The sequence below is a fragment of the Arachis hypogaea genome, chromosome 18 (genome assembly GCF_003086295.3).
Source record: "Arachis hypogaea cultivar Tifrunner chromosome 18, arahy.Tifrunner.gnm2.J5K5, whole genome shotgun sequence".
In the NCBI taxonomy this organism is placed as follows: Eukaryota; Viridiplantae; Streptophyta; class Magnoliopsida; order Fabales; family Fabaceae; genus Arachis; species Arachis hypogaea.
Window position 1 is genome coordinate 15879443 of NC_092053.1, and position 19200 is coordinate 15898642.

Here is a 19200-nt window from a genome sequence, read left to right on the forward strand (position 1 = left end):
AAGAGTGTGGGGAAGGAGAGGCCATTACTATGTTGCAAGGGTGACGCTTGACGATACCTCAACCTTCCAATTATGCATTCTTCTTGGCAAGCCATGTTTGTACCCAGATACTGATGAGTAGGTTGTCTCTATTCCTTATCATCATAAATATCCTATGCTTCTTGATGAAGATAGGAACAATTTGAAAATGATGCTGTTAAAAATGTGATTAAGAATTATGAAAAATATGTGATGTCATCAAATGATGGTTTAGAACAAGGGATTGTATGTGAAGGTTGATGAGTTAGTTCACCCGATGTTCGACTTAATGTCTCTAAGAAAGATGATAAAAAAATAGACGAGGAGAATTCGACAGGGAGAATGCTTGATGATGATGAGGTTATAGGAGATGAAATTGACGATGGAATTGTGATGGAAGAAGAGGTGAGTGGAAAAAGTAACGGGGAGCAAACAATGCCAGTGGGGACATGGGTAAGTAAAGTTACAACTCACTTATGTTTTTTTTTTTTTAAATTTAACGTTAATAGAGACTAAATTTAAAAAACTTATATGATATAAGGATCCAGTGGAAAAGAAAAAAAGTAAATGGACCTAATTGAAAATTCGGTGAAATTATAGAGACTTGTAGAGTAATTAAACTTAAATTTGATGATGATGGACGATGAGGAGAAAAAAAAGAACAAGAATGAAAACGTAAATGTGCGTATATAAATTTGACTTGGTTGAACTTAGTTAAAAAAAATTAGTTGTCTAATATTTCAGTTGAATTTAAATCTTCTAAAATGAGAAAGTTGGTAAACTAATAAAATGAGAGATTAATCAACATTGAATTTGTAATTTCCATAAAATATGTACCCCACTATCGGTGATTAAGTGCTAGTTTGAATTGGCTTATTTGAGTGAAAAAATATTTTTTATAAAAAATAAAATACTTTTATTAAATTTTAAATATGTTTGGATATATCTTTTAAGAAAGTCCTTTTATTAAAAAATATAAATTATTTATTTTTTCTAAAAGTCTACAATGAACTTGTTTGGGTGAACTTTTAAGAAAATATCTTTTTTTGACTTATTTTTTTAAAAAGATCTTATAGAAAAATAAAAACAATTTTATGTTTGGATATCTCATGCAAAAAGATCTTTTTATTTATTAATTGTATTTGGGTATAATAATATAAAAATATTTTTTTTGTTTATTATTATGTAAAAAATATTTTTTTTAAGAAAAAAAGAACTTTTAAAAAAGATATAAATTATAATTTTTTAAAAAAGATATTTTTTATTTTTCTAATACTTTTACTTTTATTATTAGAAATTTATCAAATATGCTAAAAAATTAAAAAAAGATATTTTTTATTGATTTTTTTTATCAACTTAATAGTATACAAACAAACACAATATCTTACTTTAAAGAAAAATAAAAGTAAAAAACATTTTTAATATTTAAAATTTTTTTAAAAAAAATCTATTCAAATATAAAATATCTTTTATTTTTTATAAAAAATATAAAAGATAATACTTTTTTAAAAAATTATTAACCCTAACTTCTCACTTTATTACTTTACTAATTTTTTCGCTTTAAAAAAATTTAATCTTCAATAATTACACCTTATGTTACAAAATTAAGCCATGGGTTAGAAAGGGTTATTCAAAAATTTTATTCAATAAGCAATATTATATTAGCTTTAAGGCCCAGTTTGGATAACCAATTTAATTAAGTTCCTTTTGATAAAATAAATTAAACAATAAATGACTCTGTTAAAAATAACTTATAAATAAATTATTTTGTGTTTGAATTTTTAATTCTAAAGTGCTTATTTTATAGAAATGTGATGAAAAGTAGAAGTATTATGAGAGAAATCATTTTTTTTAACTTCTTTATAAGCTCCTAAATAACTTCTTAGAAAGTTACAATTTGGCTTTGAAAATTGCACTAGACATTAATACTACCACTTTTCATAAGTTAAAAGTTAAAAAAAGTTACTTCTAGAATTTTTCAAACGGGCCCTAAATTGTAATGGTGTATTAATGTTATTAATTACTTTTTTCATAAATTAAAAATATATATTACCAATAAATATGATATTAGTCGAAATAAGAATAAGAAGTATTTTACGTTTAAATAAAGAATAAGAGATTATGCGTTCAAATTTTCTAGAAACAATAAAATCTCATTTTTTTTATAAATTATATATAATAAATAATATTTTTTTAAAAATTATACACCAAATTTTACTCATTATCCGTTATATATGGTAAATAATAATAATTTTATGGAGAATTGTTCCGTAAGGTGGTGGCTATTGAAAACTTATAATTTTTTGACCAATTATTCTATGAATTAAAATATTTGAAAGTCGGAAAAAGATCAATTATCATGCACGATGTTACATATTTGGCATTTGGGTAGTTGGTTAGTGAATAAAAAAGGAATACTCAGTATAAACCATTTTTAGTTTTACTTGTATTTTTAACTTTTTATATTTTAAAATTTTTAGAATTTTATAAGAAAGTAAAAATTTTATTTTTAATTTTTTTAATTTTAAAAATAAAATATTAAAAAAAACCAAAGGATGAAAATACAAAATAAACATTTAAAAGTAGGCAAAAAAATTTGAATTTAATTTTAATAAGTAAAAAATAATTTTATAAATACATTTAATTATGGATTATCACATTAACAAAAGTAATTATTTTTTCTGTTGATTACTTAAATAATTACTTAAAAAAATATAATTAAAAGTTTGTATAAAATATTTTATTGATTTATTAAAAGATAAATTTCCTAATAAATAAAAATTGTTGATGATTCCACAAATACCAGATAAATAGAATATGTTGGGGTGAACTGTAAATTAAAAAAAAATGTTTTTTCATTATTTTCTAAAAATACATTACTTCAAATGAAACGAATTCCAAAAATTATATCTTAATAAATAATAATATTATCGTATTCTTTGAAAATTACCAAATTCAGAGTCATTAAACGCAGCCTAAAACTAGTGTTTGAAAAAACTCTTCAGTGGTTTTTATATGACAATGCAACAAAACTGAGACGCGTAGTCAGAGAAAGATTTAGAGAGAGAAACACAAGTGAAAATGAAACCACCTTAAAATTAATTAACTGGGAAAAGAAAAAACTAAAGAGAGTAAAAAAAAAAGGAAAAATATTAAAAAAAATAAAATAAACACAATAACTTCAAAAGCCAAGCACCATTACCAACAACATAACTTCAAACCAAACCTAACTAAAAAATTTTCAACTTAAAAAAAAAAAGAACGAAAGTTGAAGAAAAAAAATCTTGCCCTTTACACAACACACAGAACACAAGAGACGTGAACCGAGACGCTTTTTTTTTTCTTTTTTCCATTTTCAATTTCCTCAAATTATTTTTTTCTTCATTCCTTCTTCGTTATCCAATTCCTCTAATTCCGAAATCAATCTCTCTCTTTCTCTCTCTAACCTTTTTTTTCTCTCTCTTCTCTGATCGGTTCTTCGGCGATTGTTCGGCAGTTTGTGTTTCCTCTTCAACCTAAAAGGACAAAAACCCTTTTCAGTATTATTCATTTCTCATCATCGTACATAATCCAATAACATGTATATGTGTATATTTTAGGGGAAAAAATCATTTTAGACCAAAAAAGTTATTTTTTTCATCGATTTTTTTGGTAATTGTTTTTTAAATTTCAGTTATATTGTTCATTTGTGATTAGTAGCAAAATCGTTGTGAATATTGGAGTAATTTAATTTGATTGTAGCTTGAAGGAAAAGGCCGAATCATTGTTTTTCCTTTTCCCACCGGTTCCTTCCTTGTCTTCTGTTGTTTTTTTTTTTTTATTTTTTTTTCGTGTGTTGATACGGAAACCAGAAAAAGACAAAAGAGGAAAATTTTGGAGGATTGAAATCGTGTTTTGATTTGGGTTTGTTGTGAATTTGGTGGGTTCAATTGAAAATTTGGAAGCTTTTAGAAAAATTGAAGGAGATGGAGGCACTTATGTGAATTTTCTTTTCCCTTTTTTTGTGCTGTCCATGGTGGAAGAGGGTGAAGATGTGTTGATGGATTAAAGGGGAGGGTGCACATTTTGGGAGGGTTGTGAATGTTTGAAGGTGAATTTGAAGAATCTGTGATTGTTGTGTTTTTGGTGAGTGGCTATATTTCTCTCTCTGGTTATGGGGATGAGGAGTGATTCACAGAAACAACAAGTTCTTCATCAGGGTGTTGGTGGTGGTGGTGCTGCTGCTGTTGGTAGAACCAATGGCTTTATTCCCAGCTCCTTTCGTGCTATCTCTAGCTACCTAAGGATTGTTTCCTCTGGAGCTTCAACTGTCGCCCGCTCGGCCGCATCGGTTGCTTCATCAATTGTTGATAGGGATGATGATGCTGACCATGATCAGGTATGTGTTGGAAGAGTTCTATAGATTTTGAGGATAGTTGCTAGACTGGTCATGGTAATTAATTTATGATGAGTTTAGATTTTGATGATGTTAATTGGTTTGCATTTATTGGTGTCCCTTTATGGTATTACCGAATTGATATATCCAAGAATTAATGTACTTGTATGTAACTTATGTCTGAATATATTGATTTTTAATTGTACCAATTTTGTCAATCTGGCACAACAGTGGGTGGAGGGAGCGATTTAAGTGTTATAAATTGTTAAGTGATTGTGTCAAAAGCTGATTACAGATTACAGTGAAGAGTTCAATTTCATCAGGTTTAAATGGATGGATATTTGGTTAGAACTTAGAAACCCAATTGCATATTTGAATGTAGTTGCTTTACTCTGTTGGCATTTCAGTTCCTTTTAATTAGTAATTTAGCTTTTTAGTACTGTTTTGTGCTTGAATAAGGAGCTATGGTGCATATTTTTAAAGAGAGTTTGTAGTATGTTGTGTGCAACTGCAACTCTTCATTTTGGGCCTGTCCAGGGTGAAGATTTTATTCTGTGGAAATTAGGCTCACTAGTGCACTTGCTGATGAAGTTTTGCTGTTACTATTTTATGAAGTTGTGGGTGAGCATGTGCCTTGTTTATTCGTTGTGTTTATTCTGCAATGATACTTTGTAGGATAGAATTTTGAACATGTTGATGCAGGGACTATTTAAGAGAGTAGTGCAACGGGTTTTTGCAATTTGGATAGACAGTTATCTTAATTTTAAGGACACAGTTATCTTAATTTTAAGGCATCCTTTGTGGTTGTACAGCTTGCCTGTTTTTTTGAACTTTGACCTTGCATGATCACACTAGAACTAAAGATCTTTTGAGATTTGAAATTTCTTGTAGCTCACCAATTTTTTGTACCTCATTCGGGATATCCATATTAATCTTCTTAAACGAACTTAATGTGTCATGATAATGGATTCTGAATTTGACCGATTTACCTAACTCCTTTTCTTTATATTGGGTTGGTTTAGTTAAACTGAATGTAATATGTCGTTGATGTCTTGCATACATATGGTACAATAAAATTACATTCAGATATTTTTGTGTTAACTTTAATTATAAAGTAAGTTTTGCAATTGCCAATCAAGTTAACTTAGCTATTGGAATAGTCAAGCTGTTTGATGAATTTTGTTTGGACTAGTGGATTAGTTGTTGGAAAGGGAATGTAAATTTTAATGGTTTGATCCATCAAGATTCAAGTGAGTGTCTAGAGAACTGCTATCCTTAATTACATCAAAATAATGTTCTTGATGTAACAATTTCTCAGCACAGCTGGATCTGATTTCTTGGATGTGACATCAATAATGTTTATTCCTTTCTTATTAGTGGACAATAATTGATTATTCTATCCTTTCACATTTCCAATCTATTACTAGCAGTGATGTCTGATTTCAATTCTAAATTCGCATAGGTAATCTGGGCGGGATTTGACAAGTTGGAGAGCAAGGGTGGAATCTTGCAGCAGGTACTTCTTCTAGGCTATCGTTCTGGCTTCCAGGTTTGGCATGTTGATGAATCAAACAATGTACGTGACGTGGTTTCCAGACATGATGGTCCTGTTTCTTTTATGCAAATGGTTCCAAATCCAATTGCATCAAAGAGATCAGAAGACAAGTTTGCAAATAGCCGCCCACTGCTGGTAGTTTGTACCGATGGATTCTTTGCCAGTGGTACCAATGTTCAGGATGGGTCAAATGCCCCTTACAATGGGGGGACTTCGAACTCACATGACCAAATGAATGGCAACTATCTGCCAACCACTGTTCAGTTTTATTCTATGAAATCCCATGCTTATGTCCATGTACTGAAATTTAGATCAGTTGTCTATTCGGTAAGGTGCAGTTCTCGAGTAATTGCTGTAGCTCAATCCACTCAGGTATACTTTCTCTTTTATTTTTGTTTATCAATCGCCTTCAATACCTGCTTTCTTGAAATAACTAATGGAGTCATTGTTTCACAGATACACTGTTTTGATGCTACATCTTTAGAAAGGGAATATACGTTACTTACCAATCCTATAGTCATGAGCTGTCCCGGTTCTGGTAGCATAGGCTACGGACCACTTGCAGTGGGTCCAAGATGGCTAGCATATAGTGGAAGCCCGGTTGTAGTCTCTGCCTCTGGGCATGTCAGCCCACAACAGCTGACACATTCTTCAAGCCTTCCTGGTTATTCTTCAAATGGGAGCTTAATTGCGCACTATGCCAGAGAGTCCAGCAAGCAGCTTGCTTCAGGAATTGTGACCCTTGGAGATATTGGGTACAAGAAACTTTCCAGATACTACTCTGATAACAATGGTTCATTACAATCTGTAAATTCTGGCCCAAAGGGCAATGGAATCACTAATGGCCATTCAACAGATGCCGATAACATTGGAATGGTGAATATCATTGTTCTTGATCTTGTCTTTACTCGTATATCATCATGTTCCATGTACTAGTCTGTGCTTTGCTAGCCTATGACTGTACCTTAAAGTATATTGTTATTGAAACCGTATCTGGTGTCTTCAGAAGTCTATTGCAACTTTGCTAGTGCTTTTGAGGCTTACATGTTACTTTACCTAGGGTGGAAGCATCATTATTTTGTCTTTGCAGCTCCATTGCTATATACTAAGGATACTTTTGTTATTTTTTCCTTTCAGGTCATTGTTAGAGATATTGTTACAAAAAACGTCATCACCCAATTCCGGGCCCACAAGAGTCCCATTTCTGCTCTATGTTTTGATCCTAGTGGCACCATATTAGTGACTGCTTCAGTCCAGGGGCATAATATCAATGTTTTTAAGATAGTTCCCGGACATGAAAATTCATCAGTATCTGACGCTGGTCTTTCCTATGTTCATCTATACAGGCTACAACGTGGCTTCACAAATGCGGTCAGTGCATTTTTGTTCCCACTTGGCCTTGGGTTTAAATCATAATCACTCTTCTTTTCATAATCACTCTCCTTGTTGTGGCTTTTTCAGGTTATACAAGATATCAGTTTTAGCAATGATAGCAAGTGGATTATGATTAGTTCCTCAAGGGGCACTAGCCATCTATTTGCCATAAATCCTCAAGGAGGATATGTAGATATTCAATCTTATGATGATAATCCTATGCCCAAAAATAATGGAATGGGAGTTATGACTAATCAAGCAATGCGCAGGTCTCATAGTTCAGTAGTGCCTCAGCAGCAGAGCCTTATCGTCTCTGGGCCTCCAATCACACTTTCTGTAGTAAGCAGAATTAGGAATGGAGCTAATGGCTGGAGAGGAGCGGTAAGTGGTGCTGCTGCAGCTGCAGCTGGGAGGAAGAGTTTGCTCTCTGGTGCTATTGCTTCATCTTTCCGTAATGCCTTATATGTTGACGGGAACCATTCCAAGGCAAAGAATCATCTTTTGGTCTTTTCACCTACTGGGTCCATGATACAATATGCTTTGCGGACAATAAATGGTCAAGATTCGACCATTGTTTCAGGAATAACCCCGGCTTATGAATCCATTCCGCAAACTGAGGCAAGATTAGTAGTGGAAGCTATCCACAAGTGGAATATATGTCAGAGACATAGTCGGAGAGAAGATAATGTTGACATATATGGCGAGAGTGGAATTTCCGATAGCAACAAAATATATCCTGAGGAAGTGAAGGTGGACAACCTCGTCAGCCCTAAAATCAAGAATGGGGTCAAGAAAATGAATCTCTCTCTTGAGGAACAGCATCATTTGTATATTTCAGAAGCTGAATTGCAAATGCATCCTGCTCAGAGACCATTGTGGGCAAACCCAGAGGTATATCATCTTAATTTGGACTGATTTTAAGGTTTGATTTTGCCTTTTGCTTTAACATTTAAAATTTTAAATGCATAATCCTGTTTGTCAACCAGATATATTTTCATTCAATATCAAAAGAATCTGCCATAATGAATGAAGCAGCATCTTCAGGAGGCGAATTTGAGATCGAAAAGCTTCCAAGTCGCATGATTGAATCTAGGTCGAAAGACTTGATTCCAATTTTTGACTATATACAGACCCCGAGAGTGCAACAAACAAGGTTTGATGACAAATTAATTTAATAATTAGTTTAGATAGGTCAAAAGCTTTAGGTATTAAATGTCGGTGTGCTGCTTATTGTAATACTTAACTAGCATATCGTTACCCGAATTTGTACGAAAACTAATGCTTGCTGTTAAGTAGTCTAGTTTGATGAAGGAATTTCACTGGCTTGATTCTTGATGGATAACTAAAATTATGGCCGTCTTGTAGGACTACTGCTACAGATAACAAGACTAATGAACAACTGTCACGTCAAACTTCATCACTGTCTAATAATGGCAGGATTTCACCCGGTGCTGTTTTGGGATCTCCTGAATATGTTACCGATTCTGTTGGCGATGTTGCTGAATTTAAAAGCGAGTCTGAAGGAACCGAGTGGGATGCTCATTTTGCGCTGCCTGAAATGGGGGCCTTTGTAAATAGCAATGACACTGTCAAACCAAATACTCAGCATGAGATTGTAAATAATATAAAGGAGCATCTAAACATGGAGGCCCAGCTCATGTATGTAAATAGTAACACAAGGCCTCTGAATGAAGAATCATTTTAAAGGAAGACAGCGACGAATTTGATTCAAGGTAACATTTTCATTTCTGATGTAGAATCTTCCAACATGAAAATAATATGTTGAACTTGTTGCTATATTTGCTGATGATGTGTTTTGTTGGCTTCCCTTGCAATTCATTTAGGCTTGAAAATATTCTTTGATTTGGCACTGGAGGCTTAATTAACAATGTTGATATATAATATGCTTGAAGAGGTAGAGAAGTTTGAGGAGTAGGGGATTGACTACGATGCAAAAATTGTGGATACTATGTTGTTGCCTTTTCCTTTTCCTTTTTCTCTTCACATTGTAAATAACAGACAGATGTATATCAATAATTAGTTGTAATGTGTAAATAATAGAATCACCTTGTAACTTGCCTTTCTATTTTCATTCTTCTATTCAAGTTACATTGGTTTCCCCTATCACTACACTGTGGCTTTCAATTGTAATTCTTAAGCAACATATAAAGTTGTATATTAATAATAATAATAGAGATAACTTATATGCTAAGTGCTCGTAATTTACACTGATGAATAACTTGTATCACATGAGAAGTATAGAAATCCTCATGATGAGAGTTTATGAGGCCTTAACTCTCCAATTATAATAGCTAGTATAAAACATGTCTGTTAACATTGTTTTATGCATCTGTTTCTAGTTCTAAACACATTTTTTTGTATATTTACTAATGTGTTTGTGTTGTCTTAGGTGTTAAATATTGTTCTAAAGTAATAATTACTCACATTTTAAATGTGTACTACAACTTGCACTCGCTAAGTGGCATATATGATGTGATTATACTTTTAACATGTTTGATTTTCTAATTACAAATTTACTTGCTTGGATAAAACCTCCTTTCCTGTTCAAACCTTAATTTTGGGGTTCCATATGATGAAAATTCAAACTCACACTCCATAAGTGATGATATACAAATGCAAAACATTGATATTTGTAATGCAAATGCTGTCATTTTCAAGAATCACAATTTTTATCACTGTAGATGCTATTTACAATCCTTACTTGGTCAAAAACCTTAACTAGGAATCTACATATTGGTCATGTTCCATATAACCTTGTTACACAATAGACAGCTCAATCAGCCAAGGATGAAGGATCTTGACACTTGGTTTTTCCTCCAATGCAAGTCATTCCCATTCAAGCTTTCCTTGCATGCCAAATTGGCCCTTCTACCTAGTCTTAGGAATATTTTCACTTCACCTCCTAATTGTATTGTTGAAAAGGGATTTAATTATCAGAATTTCCAAACTTGATCACAAGGTAACTACTTAAAATTTTAATTAGATATTCTTAAATTTTAACATTTTAATCAGTTTCTAAGTTCTATTCTCTTTTTTTTCTTTCCGGGAGCTATAAGGGCAAGCCAACAACCTTTAGACTGCGTTTGTTTATAAAGACAGGACACTAAGACAGGGACACAGAACATAAAATCGTGTTTGACAGAGGAGACATAGACAAAGACAATGTGTTTAGAGACACTGAATTAGTGTATTTTGTGTCCATCCTGACACGGAGACACTAATAAGGGACATAACTTATTTTTCATTTTTTCTTTCATTATTCTTGTTAATTTTTTATAATTATATTTTTTATTATTATATTTTTCATCTTAAATTTTTTGAATAAAAAAAAATGAGAATAAATTAATTTTTTTATTATTTGTTCTAGTTTATCACTAAACAGAATACAAAAATATAAAATTTTGTGTCTCTGTTCATTAGTATCTTATCTTGTCCTGTTCTCAATGTATTGTCCTGTTCTCAAAAACAAACACAACCATATCAACATTAGTATATGAGGCCTAATTGCCTCCATGTTCTATTGCACCCATTTATACTATCTCTATCTGTAATCATTACACCCAAAAAAAATGTTGTGATTGTAATGATTAGACCCACAAAAATGTTAATGAGATCATAATATTACTAGTTTAGGTAACCAACAATACTATAGGGTCCAAAAGGCTATTGTAATTAAAAAAACAAAGATATCTTTTAAAAAAAACAAAGAAATGTAAAATGTTCCTTGACCTACACAGTTATACATGAAGTAGTTGAGCTTTCTTTTGTTTTTTTTTTTTTTTTTTTTTTTTTTTGGTTTAGCACTAATGAGTTAGTAGACGTGCAAATAAAGTATTTGGAATCACAACAAACATGCTGAGCTTCTAGACAGTTTTGTGATTCACATGGTCAACCAAGTTCTAAGAACAGAAACTAATCTATTTTGGACATGTTACCTTCTGTAACATACTATGTTATGGAGTGCGAAATCAGCACAATTTTTGTCAGTCTTTGATTCTGCTGCAGGTGTCAAACATGAGTGTCTTCAAAGGTTTAATTTGAGTATTCAATCTTACAATACAAGGCCATTACCATTATTATTTTTTAATTTGAGTATTCAAATTATATATAGAATATAAAATCTTATAAGGAAACAATATTTAATTATGCTTTAATGCTTTATCTATTTTATAATATGCAAATATGAATTTAATTTATATGCACTATTGGTATAAATTTTATACAATAATAAGATATTAAATTAGTAAATGATTTTAATATGTCTAAAAAGTGAAACATATACCACTATTTAGTTGAATAATAGTATAAAATCATTTAATGGCATCCAAAGATATTAAGTTTTTTTTTTTTTTTTGGTTGATTTCTTACGGTATCTCCTAGTCCGATAGGCTAAAAACTAATCCGCCGCGGTACTGAGTTCTATTTAAGGGTTTGTCGCTGACCAATAGATTGCTGCATGCACAAGGCGAGATTCAAATCCCCGACACTTGTTTAAGCATATTAGTGAGCTAATCACTAAACCAACCCAATTTAGTTATCCAAAGATATTAAGCTAGTAATTCACAATTAAAGAATAATGATGATCCTAAATGTTGTGTACATGGGAATTTTCATTTTCCGGATTTAATTTTTGTCATTATTAATAGTGGCAATCCATCTTATCAATTATAATCACATATTAGTTAGTACATCACCATTGAAGTTGAAATAATGTCAAGAAGCATTTAAGTTTTATGTATCAACATAAGTATTCACATAACATCTATATGAATTGAAAGGGTACTTGAATCCGTTTATAGAGCTTCTGTTACGTATCTGCCATGTCCAATGCCCTTTTCTTTTCACCTAAGCACTGATATTTTCTAATTCAAATTTCAATTCATAACTTTAATTTTAGGTTCCATAAAGATATGTTTGTGCTCTTTTTGTTTTCATCTTTTATGCTTCAATTTATTCCATGTTATCCAGTTTTATGGATATGTATATTAGAACTATATAATCTCAAGATATTGATATGTACGAACATGGAGTTATCAGCAAGTGTTATTTTTGGGTTATTTTTAGGCCAATGAGTTATAACTCAAATGACATAGTCTCCTATCTTTGGTAAAAAAAAAATATTATCATTTTTAGTCAGCAATATTTACATTTATATTTAAAAAAAATTTACACACAAAAAATATATAATTTGTACCTATATTTATTAGAATTTATATAAATAAATTAATAAAAAATTTATTTATTAAAAATAATTTAATATTTATACTGATTAAATAATAACAAAAAATACTAAAAATTACTTACTACTAAGAGTTTCTCATAAATTACATATCAAAAAGTATTTCATCTTTGAATATAACTGATTAACTGAAATTCTTTTTGGATGTGTTTGTTTAGTGTCACAGAATAATAAAGATACAAATATAGATGCACATGATACATATAATTTGATTGATTGTTAAAATACTAATAAAGAAACATAAATACATTTGTTATTAAAATCAATTTTATTTCTATTATTGTTGGTGAATTGGTGATGAATGTAACGAAGGTAGAAAGTTGAATTTTAAAAATAAAAAAAATTATATTTTATATCTAACATTTGTGTTCTAACATTTTAGCAAAATACTAAATACATAAATTTTGCGTGTCATGTGTCAAAATGTCCTTTTAAAATTTGTGTCCCATTAAATTAACAATAAATATATATTATTTATGAACATAGATAGAAATCAAACATGGCTTTTTCCTCCGGCAATGATATTCTTGTGACCTTATGATACAATAATTATTGGATAAACCAAAATTAATTATTTAACATTTTCTTATAATTTTATTTCTTGACACTATTAATAACTAATAGAAATTAATTCCATTAAATCTCTCTTATAATGGTTTTAAACGGACTTTCTAAGTAATCTTGAGATCAATTGTAGTATTATAAATTGTGTTCAGAATTTGTGCACGCACGTTTCCTTTTCATTTTATGTATACCCTTTACTTTAATTTAGATTTAGTTTGTAAAGTCTAAAACGAAAAATGAGAACAATAAACTATGAAACAATGATAAGCTTTCTGTCTTAAAAAAAGAAAATCAGTTATTGTAATATTCTTGCATTAATGGTATCAGTCTAAGTTCCAACAACCACCCACAAAAAGGGAAAAAGAAAAAAACTTAGCTTATTATCATCAACAAAGCATATATATATATAAGTAATTTTAGAGCTTAACATAGGGACATAGGTACAGAAATGGTTGGTCGAACGATAAACAAACTCTCTTTTGAGAATTTCGAATTTGAATTATATAAATTGAATAATTTTTGTGTAAATATAATAATAGAGACATGTAAACTCCCAGAAACTTGAATTTTTACAAAGCTAAATAATAATAATAATAATAAAAATAAACGCATAATTTGAATAAATATGAATCCGAAGACTTTTATCCATGATAATAATTAAACAATGCAAACAATTCCATTAGAGAACCAATTAAGAATGAAGCCAATTCCAACAAATTAATTAAAAAATAAGTTCATTATAAAAAAAATTACTATCTTAATTTTTTAAATTTTAAAATTAAAAATAAAAAAATTTGACTTAATTAATTTATATTATAATTAAATCTGCTAAACTTTTTTTTAAACAAACTATTATTTGTAGTTATATTAAATTAGTTACTATTTAATTATTTGTATATAATAAATAGATATATTTTTATTTATTATTAATATATATTTTATATGAATAATTAATTTAAGAATTATTTTTTAGGATATATATATCATCAATGTATCAGATTTTGATAATCAGACGGCAATTCAAACTATATATAGAGTAATAGAGCGAATTTTTTATAGTTAACAAAATAAAAAAAAATAAAAAAAATAGAGAGAGATAGGTAGGTTCAGGTGGCAGTATAGTTGATGATGACGGTTTTAGACAATCATAGCAAACTATTATGACACTGATGAGTTTTGAAAGTATGCCCCATGCATCATGCATCACCAATTCTGATGCACAACTTGGTAAGCCCATGTCATATACAGTTTTTTTTTCCCTTTTCTTTTCTTTTCTTTTTATTTATGTTTCTTTTCCAACTACGTCTTTCTTAATAGGGGATAAAAATTAATTTTATAATAAAAAGAATAAAATAAAATTTTTAAAAAGAATTAAACTAAAATTTATATATAATTTATAGATAAAATTTAAATTTAGGAGGACAGCTCCTCCCTTTTACTATATGAGATTTTGCTCCTGGATAAAAACAAAAATATTTGATAACTAAAAGAATTAACTAAAAATAGTCATAATTTATTTTATTTAATATTACCGGGATGAAAAATACTTAAGCCCAGCTTTCATCAGAATTATTCATAAAAAATAATACATATTGATGATTTAATTAGCTATGACAATGAGGTAGATAGTGGCGAATTTTCGTATTATTTCATTTATTCGATTTTGTCTTCTATCTTATTTTTTACGTATAGATCTTATTTCGCTATTATATTCTGCATTGAATAGAAATTTGTCTTGTTTGTTTTATACTGAATTGAGAATTACCTGCTTTGATTGAGTAGAGACGAATTGATAATCCGCAGCAAATACGAATTGTATTGTGATTTCTAAATTTAATAAAAGTAAAAATATAGCAACTATTTTTCTTTATTTTATTAAGATCCTTCGTACAATGAGAAATTGTTAGCCTTAGATTAATATATTGGATTGTGGATGGATAATGACAATGCACTTTTTCACTTTATACATTAAAGGCTGGATCCAAACCTTTTTTTTAAATAAAAAAATATTATCGTCATTTTGTTTTTTTTTTTTTTTCATTGTATGTATGATAGCATAAACCAAAATAATAAAAAAAAAAAACTTCAAACGCTGATAATCTAAGGAAAAAAAATTATATATAGGAGATTAAAATAAATATAAAAGGTAAACATACGAACTAATATTTAATCATAAGGAACAAAAATAAAATTTCTAACGCTATAACAAGAATTATAATATAGAGAAAATTGTAAGAAATAGAACCAAAGTTAATTAAGAACTGTAAAATCCAAAAGTATTATTTGAACCAAAATAAATAAAACATATCCCAAACCACTTTCTTGATTTAGAAATGGGCTAAAATTGTTATATACGGATAATTTTAATATAAATACGAATATTTGATTATTTTAATATTTTATACTATTATGATGATAGTATAAAATGTTATTGATATTTTATAAAAAATATTATTTTAATTATCAAAAGATAAAACATCACTAACAGTTTGTAAAAATTTACAATAATATATAATATACAATTTAGGTTATTTTTAAAAAATTTACTAATCATAATCTTATATATATAAATAAATAAATAAAAAGGTACTTAGAAAAGAGGGGCTTTAGGCTTTTTGTACTTTCTTGACCTTAGAATAAGCATAAAGAGTTTCCTATATTTCACTTCAAAGAAATTGTTATGGCTTCATATAACAGCTACCCAATTTTGGCCTATCTATCTTTGTCTATCTACCATAAGAAATCAATGTCCATGACCACCAATGACGTCGATATACTTTTTTTCCATCATTTTTTTTATTCAACACTAATTAAAAGAGGTTTTAGATATGAAAGTGGTACGAATAATATACTTTAACATGGTAATTTTTATGTTTTTTAAAATGGTAAAAGGTACACAAATTGGACCGTTCGAATTGTGTTTAAAAAATTAAAAAAATTTGGAGTACACAACTCGAACGATACAATTTCTGTACTTCTAACAAATCAGACGATCCAATTTCTACTTCTTTAATTAAACGGTTACACATTTAAGAATAACATTCCAACAATTCACATTTCAAAAAAATACCGTTACCATTCTAATATTAAAAACAAAAAGTGCTACATTCTCATCTAATAAAATTGCAAAAAAATAAAAAGTATAAACTTAGGTGAATAGTTATTAGGAAAATGATAATATCATTTCTATTTTTGATGATGTCACTCTTTATATAATTTTTTTTATCATATCTTGTATAAATTTATAGAAAAAAAAGTGTGCCATTATCATTATTTTTCTATTATACTAGATAATTATTTTTGTTTTTAATTTATCAATTTCATTTAATAATTTTATTAGTGTATGTATCCGTATAATGCATAAAAAATATTTTTTTATATTTATGACTTAAATATGCTTTTAATAAAATAAGTCATTCAAAAATATATTTACCTTATATAAAATAACTTCATATATTTTTTTCTTATTTATATTAATACCAAACAATCTATAAAAAAAAGAAATTTATAAAGTACTTATATTTAATAAAAAAAAATATTGTATGCAAGAAACAAATAGCTCAATGTCTAAAAAAATGAACTAAAATATTTTAAAGTGAAATTTAATATGTATTCACTAAATATTGTCAAATTAACAACAATACCACCACCACCAATAATAATAATAATAATAATAATAATAATAATAATAATAATAATATTGATTTGAGTAGTAGAAAATAATAATATATTATTAAAATAATTAACAAATAATTCTTTAGCTATTTTAATATACAGAAATAAAAAATATACTATATTCAAAATATTGTATAAAAAAGAATCAAGAATTATCTAAAAAGAATATATGATATTCATAGAGATATAAGAAAAATCAAAATAACTATTAAAAAGATATGATATAGAATATTATAATTATTGATAAATTTCACTATAGTTAATTATTAAATGTTAACAAATTTAATTATTTAATAAGTAATATTTTTTCAAAAGTAGCATCAACATGTAGACTGGCACTAAAATGCGACACACCAGTATACTTGTCTTTAAAATTTACACCAATGAATAATAAAATAAACACTATATATAACATTTATAGAAATATAAAAAATAATCATAATAATTTTTAAAAGAATATAAAATAAAATATTAGAATTATTAATTAACTGAAATATAAAAAAGAACAATAATAATTACTAAAAAGATATAAAATAAAATATTAAAATTATTAACAAATCTCAACATAATTAACCACTAAATGTTAATTTGCGTATAATTGATTTATAATATTTTTCTGAAAATAAATTGAGAAGAAAGATGTATCACGTCAGCATATTTAGCGTTAAAAATTTAGAATATAAGCCGTTGTAGAATTAGAATTATTAATTATTGATGATCGGCTCATGAAACATAAAAAAAAATCATAATAATTACTAAAAAGTATAAAATAGAATATTAAAAAAATTGACACATTTTAACATAAATAATAATTAAATATTAATTTATATATGATTAATTATATAATATTTTTCTTATATTATATAGTATTAAAATATGTCATGTCAGCATATTTAATACTAAAATGCAACCTAGTATAAAATAATATAACACCTAAGAATATAATTTATATTAATGGTAAGTTTTAGCTATCAGAAATTTGTTCAAGACCAAAAAATGATAAATAAAACAAAATTATACCTAGCATATACATAAACCCTGCTTTTTAACCTTGAACATTATGCGTACAATTATTATTATTATTAAGTATACATATGAATAAAAAGAAATATTAGGAGGTGTTTTTGTTTTTTCGGGAGGGGGGTGTTTCTACGAATCCTTTTTAAATATTGTTGTTCTTTTGATAGCAGAACAAAACAAAGTTTATGCTTTCTTAATGAAAAACATTATTGTTTGTAATTGTAATAGAATTAGTAACATTTTATTCATGCTCTATTAAATTGAAATGATATATATTTTGGACAATAGTCATAGACTCATAGCATATTTTCCTTTGAATTGGTGAAAATGAATCTTGATAATGATAAGACAGAGAATTTCGTTCCACCAAATAATGCACATTAATAGAGACAAACCAAGAACCATATTATGAATCTACTAGTCAAAGCTGCTTTTACTAATTGCCAATTAACCCTTCAAATATAATAATTTCCCCTAAAGTTCCCTTACCTTGCTATAGAAACGCCACACAAGTCTCTAACTACTTTAAAGTTTAAATCTCAATATGATTCTAAAGGAAACTAAAAAGAAAATTAAAAACGTTTACTGAATTCTCACTCCACCAACCATTCCATTCCATCAACCGCAACATACTAAGACAGAGAAAGAGGGCTAGTCATTTTCCATATAAATAGTACTTTAAAAACTCTTATGTGCTAAAAAGCTTCATGTGATGGCAAACCCAAGCATACAACACCAAACAATAATAAAACAAAATGCTACATATTTATTTTACTGATTTAGTGATTTATTATTAATACTCTCTCCAAATTTATCATACTTTTTACTCTAAATTTTTCACATTAGTTGGAAAATATCAAAATAAAGAAGTTATTATTACAAAATACTATCATTTAATAACCAAATTTATAATATAAATATCACATCTTTTAATCTACTTAACACTATCCAAAGAGTAAAGATAAAAATTAATTTAATTAATATATTAAGATATTATGAACCCAACACAATGTATAGTAAATTTGATTTTGATAAATTGTCAATATAAATCAGTTTTACACGTACATCCAATCACATGGCGCTATATCAATAAAAATAATTACTTTTATATTGATCGCACAAAATGGTCATTCGAAAAAACATACGGATTGAACAACTGTATAAAATATTTTATATTGTAAGTACATCAAAATTAAATTCATAATAAGAAATATATATAAGCTCGTGTTTTGTTCTGCCTCAACTTCCCTCCTTCAAAACCAAGCCAATACATAAAACTTGAACCAAACAGCACCCATTTTTTGTTCCTTCCTCTTAGTCCAATGTCTCTTTCTCCTTAACAACCCCAAGTTCACCTCA

General features: G+C 28.2%; 1 protein-coding gene across 1 annotated transcript; it reads left to right on the forward strand.

Moving 5' to 3' along the window:
- Nucleotides 1–3208: 3208 nt before the first annotated feature.
- On the forward strand, nucleotides 3209–9534 carry LOC112772935 (autophagy-related protein 18f). The gene is made up of 8 exons (XM_025817959.3): nucleotides 3209–4396; nucleotides 5856–6320; nucleotides 6405–6824; nucleotides 7086–7319; nucleotides 7410–8213; nucleotides 8309–8475; nucleotides 8688–9055; nucleotides 9167–9534. The coding sequence occupies exons 1-7, from the start codon at nucleotides 4172–4174 to the stop codon at nucleotides 9025–9027; spliced, it is 2655 nt and encodes an 884-aa protein (XP_025673744.1). The 5' UTR covers nucleotides 3209–4171; the 3' UTR covers nucleotides 9028–9055; nucleotides 9167–9534.
- The last annotated feature ends 9666 nt before the right edge of the window (nucleotides 9535–19200 follow it).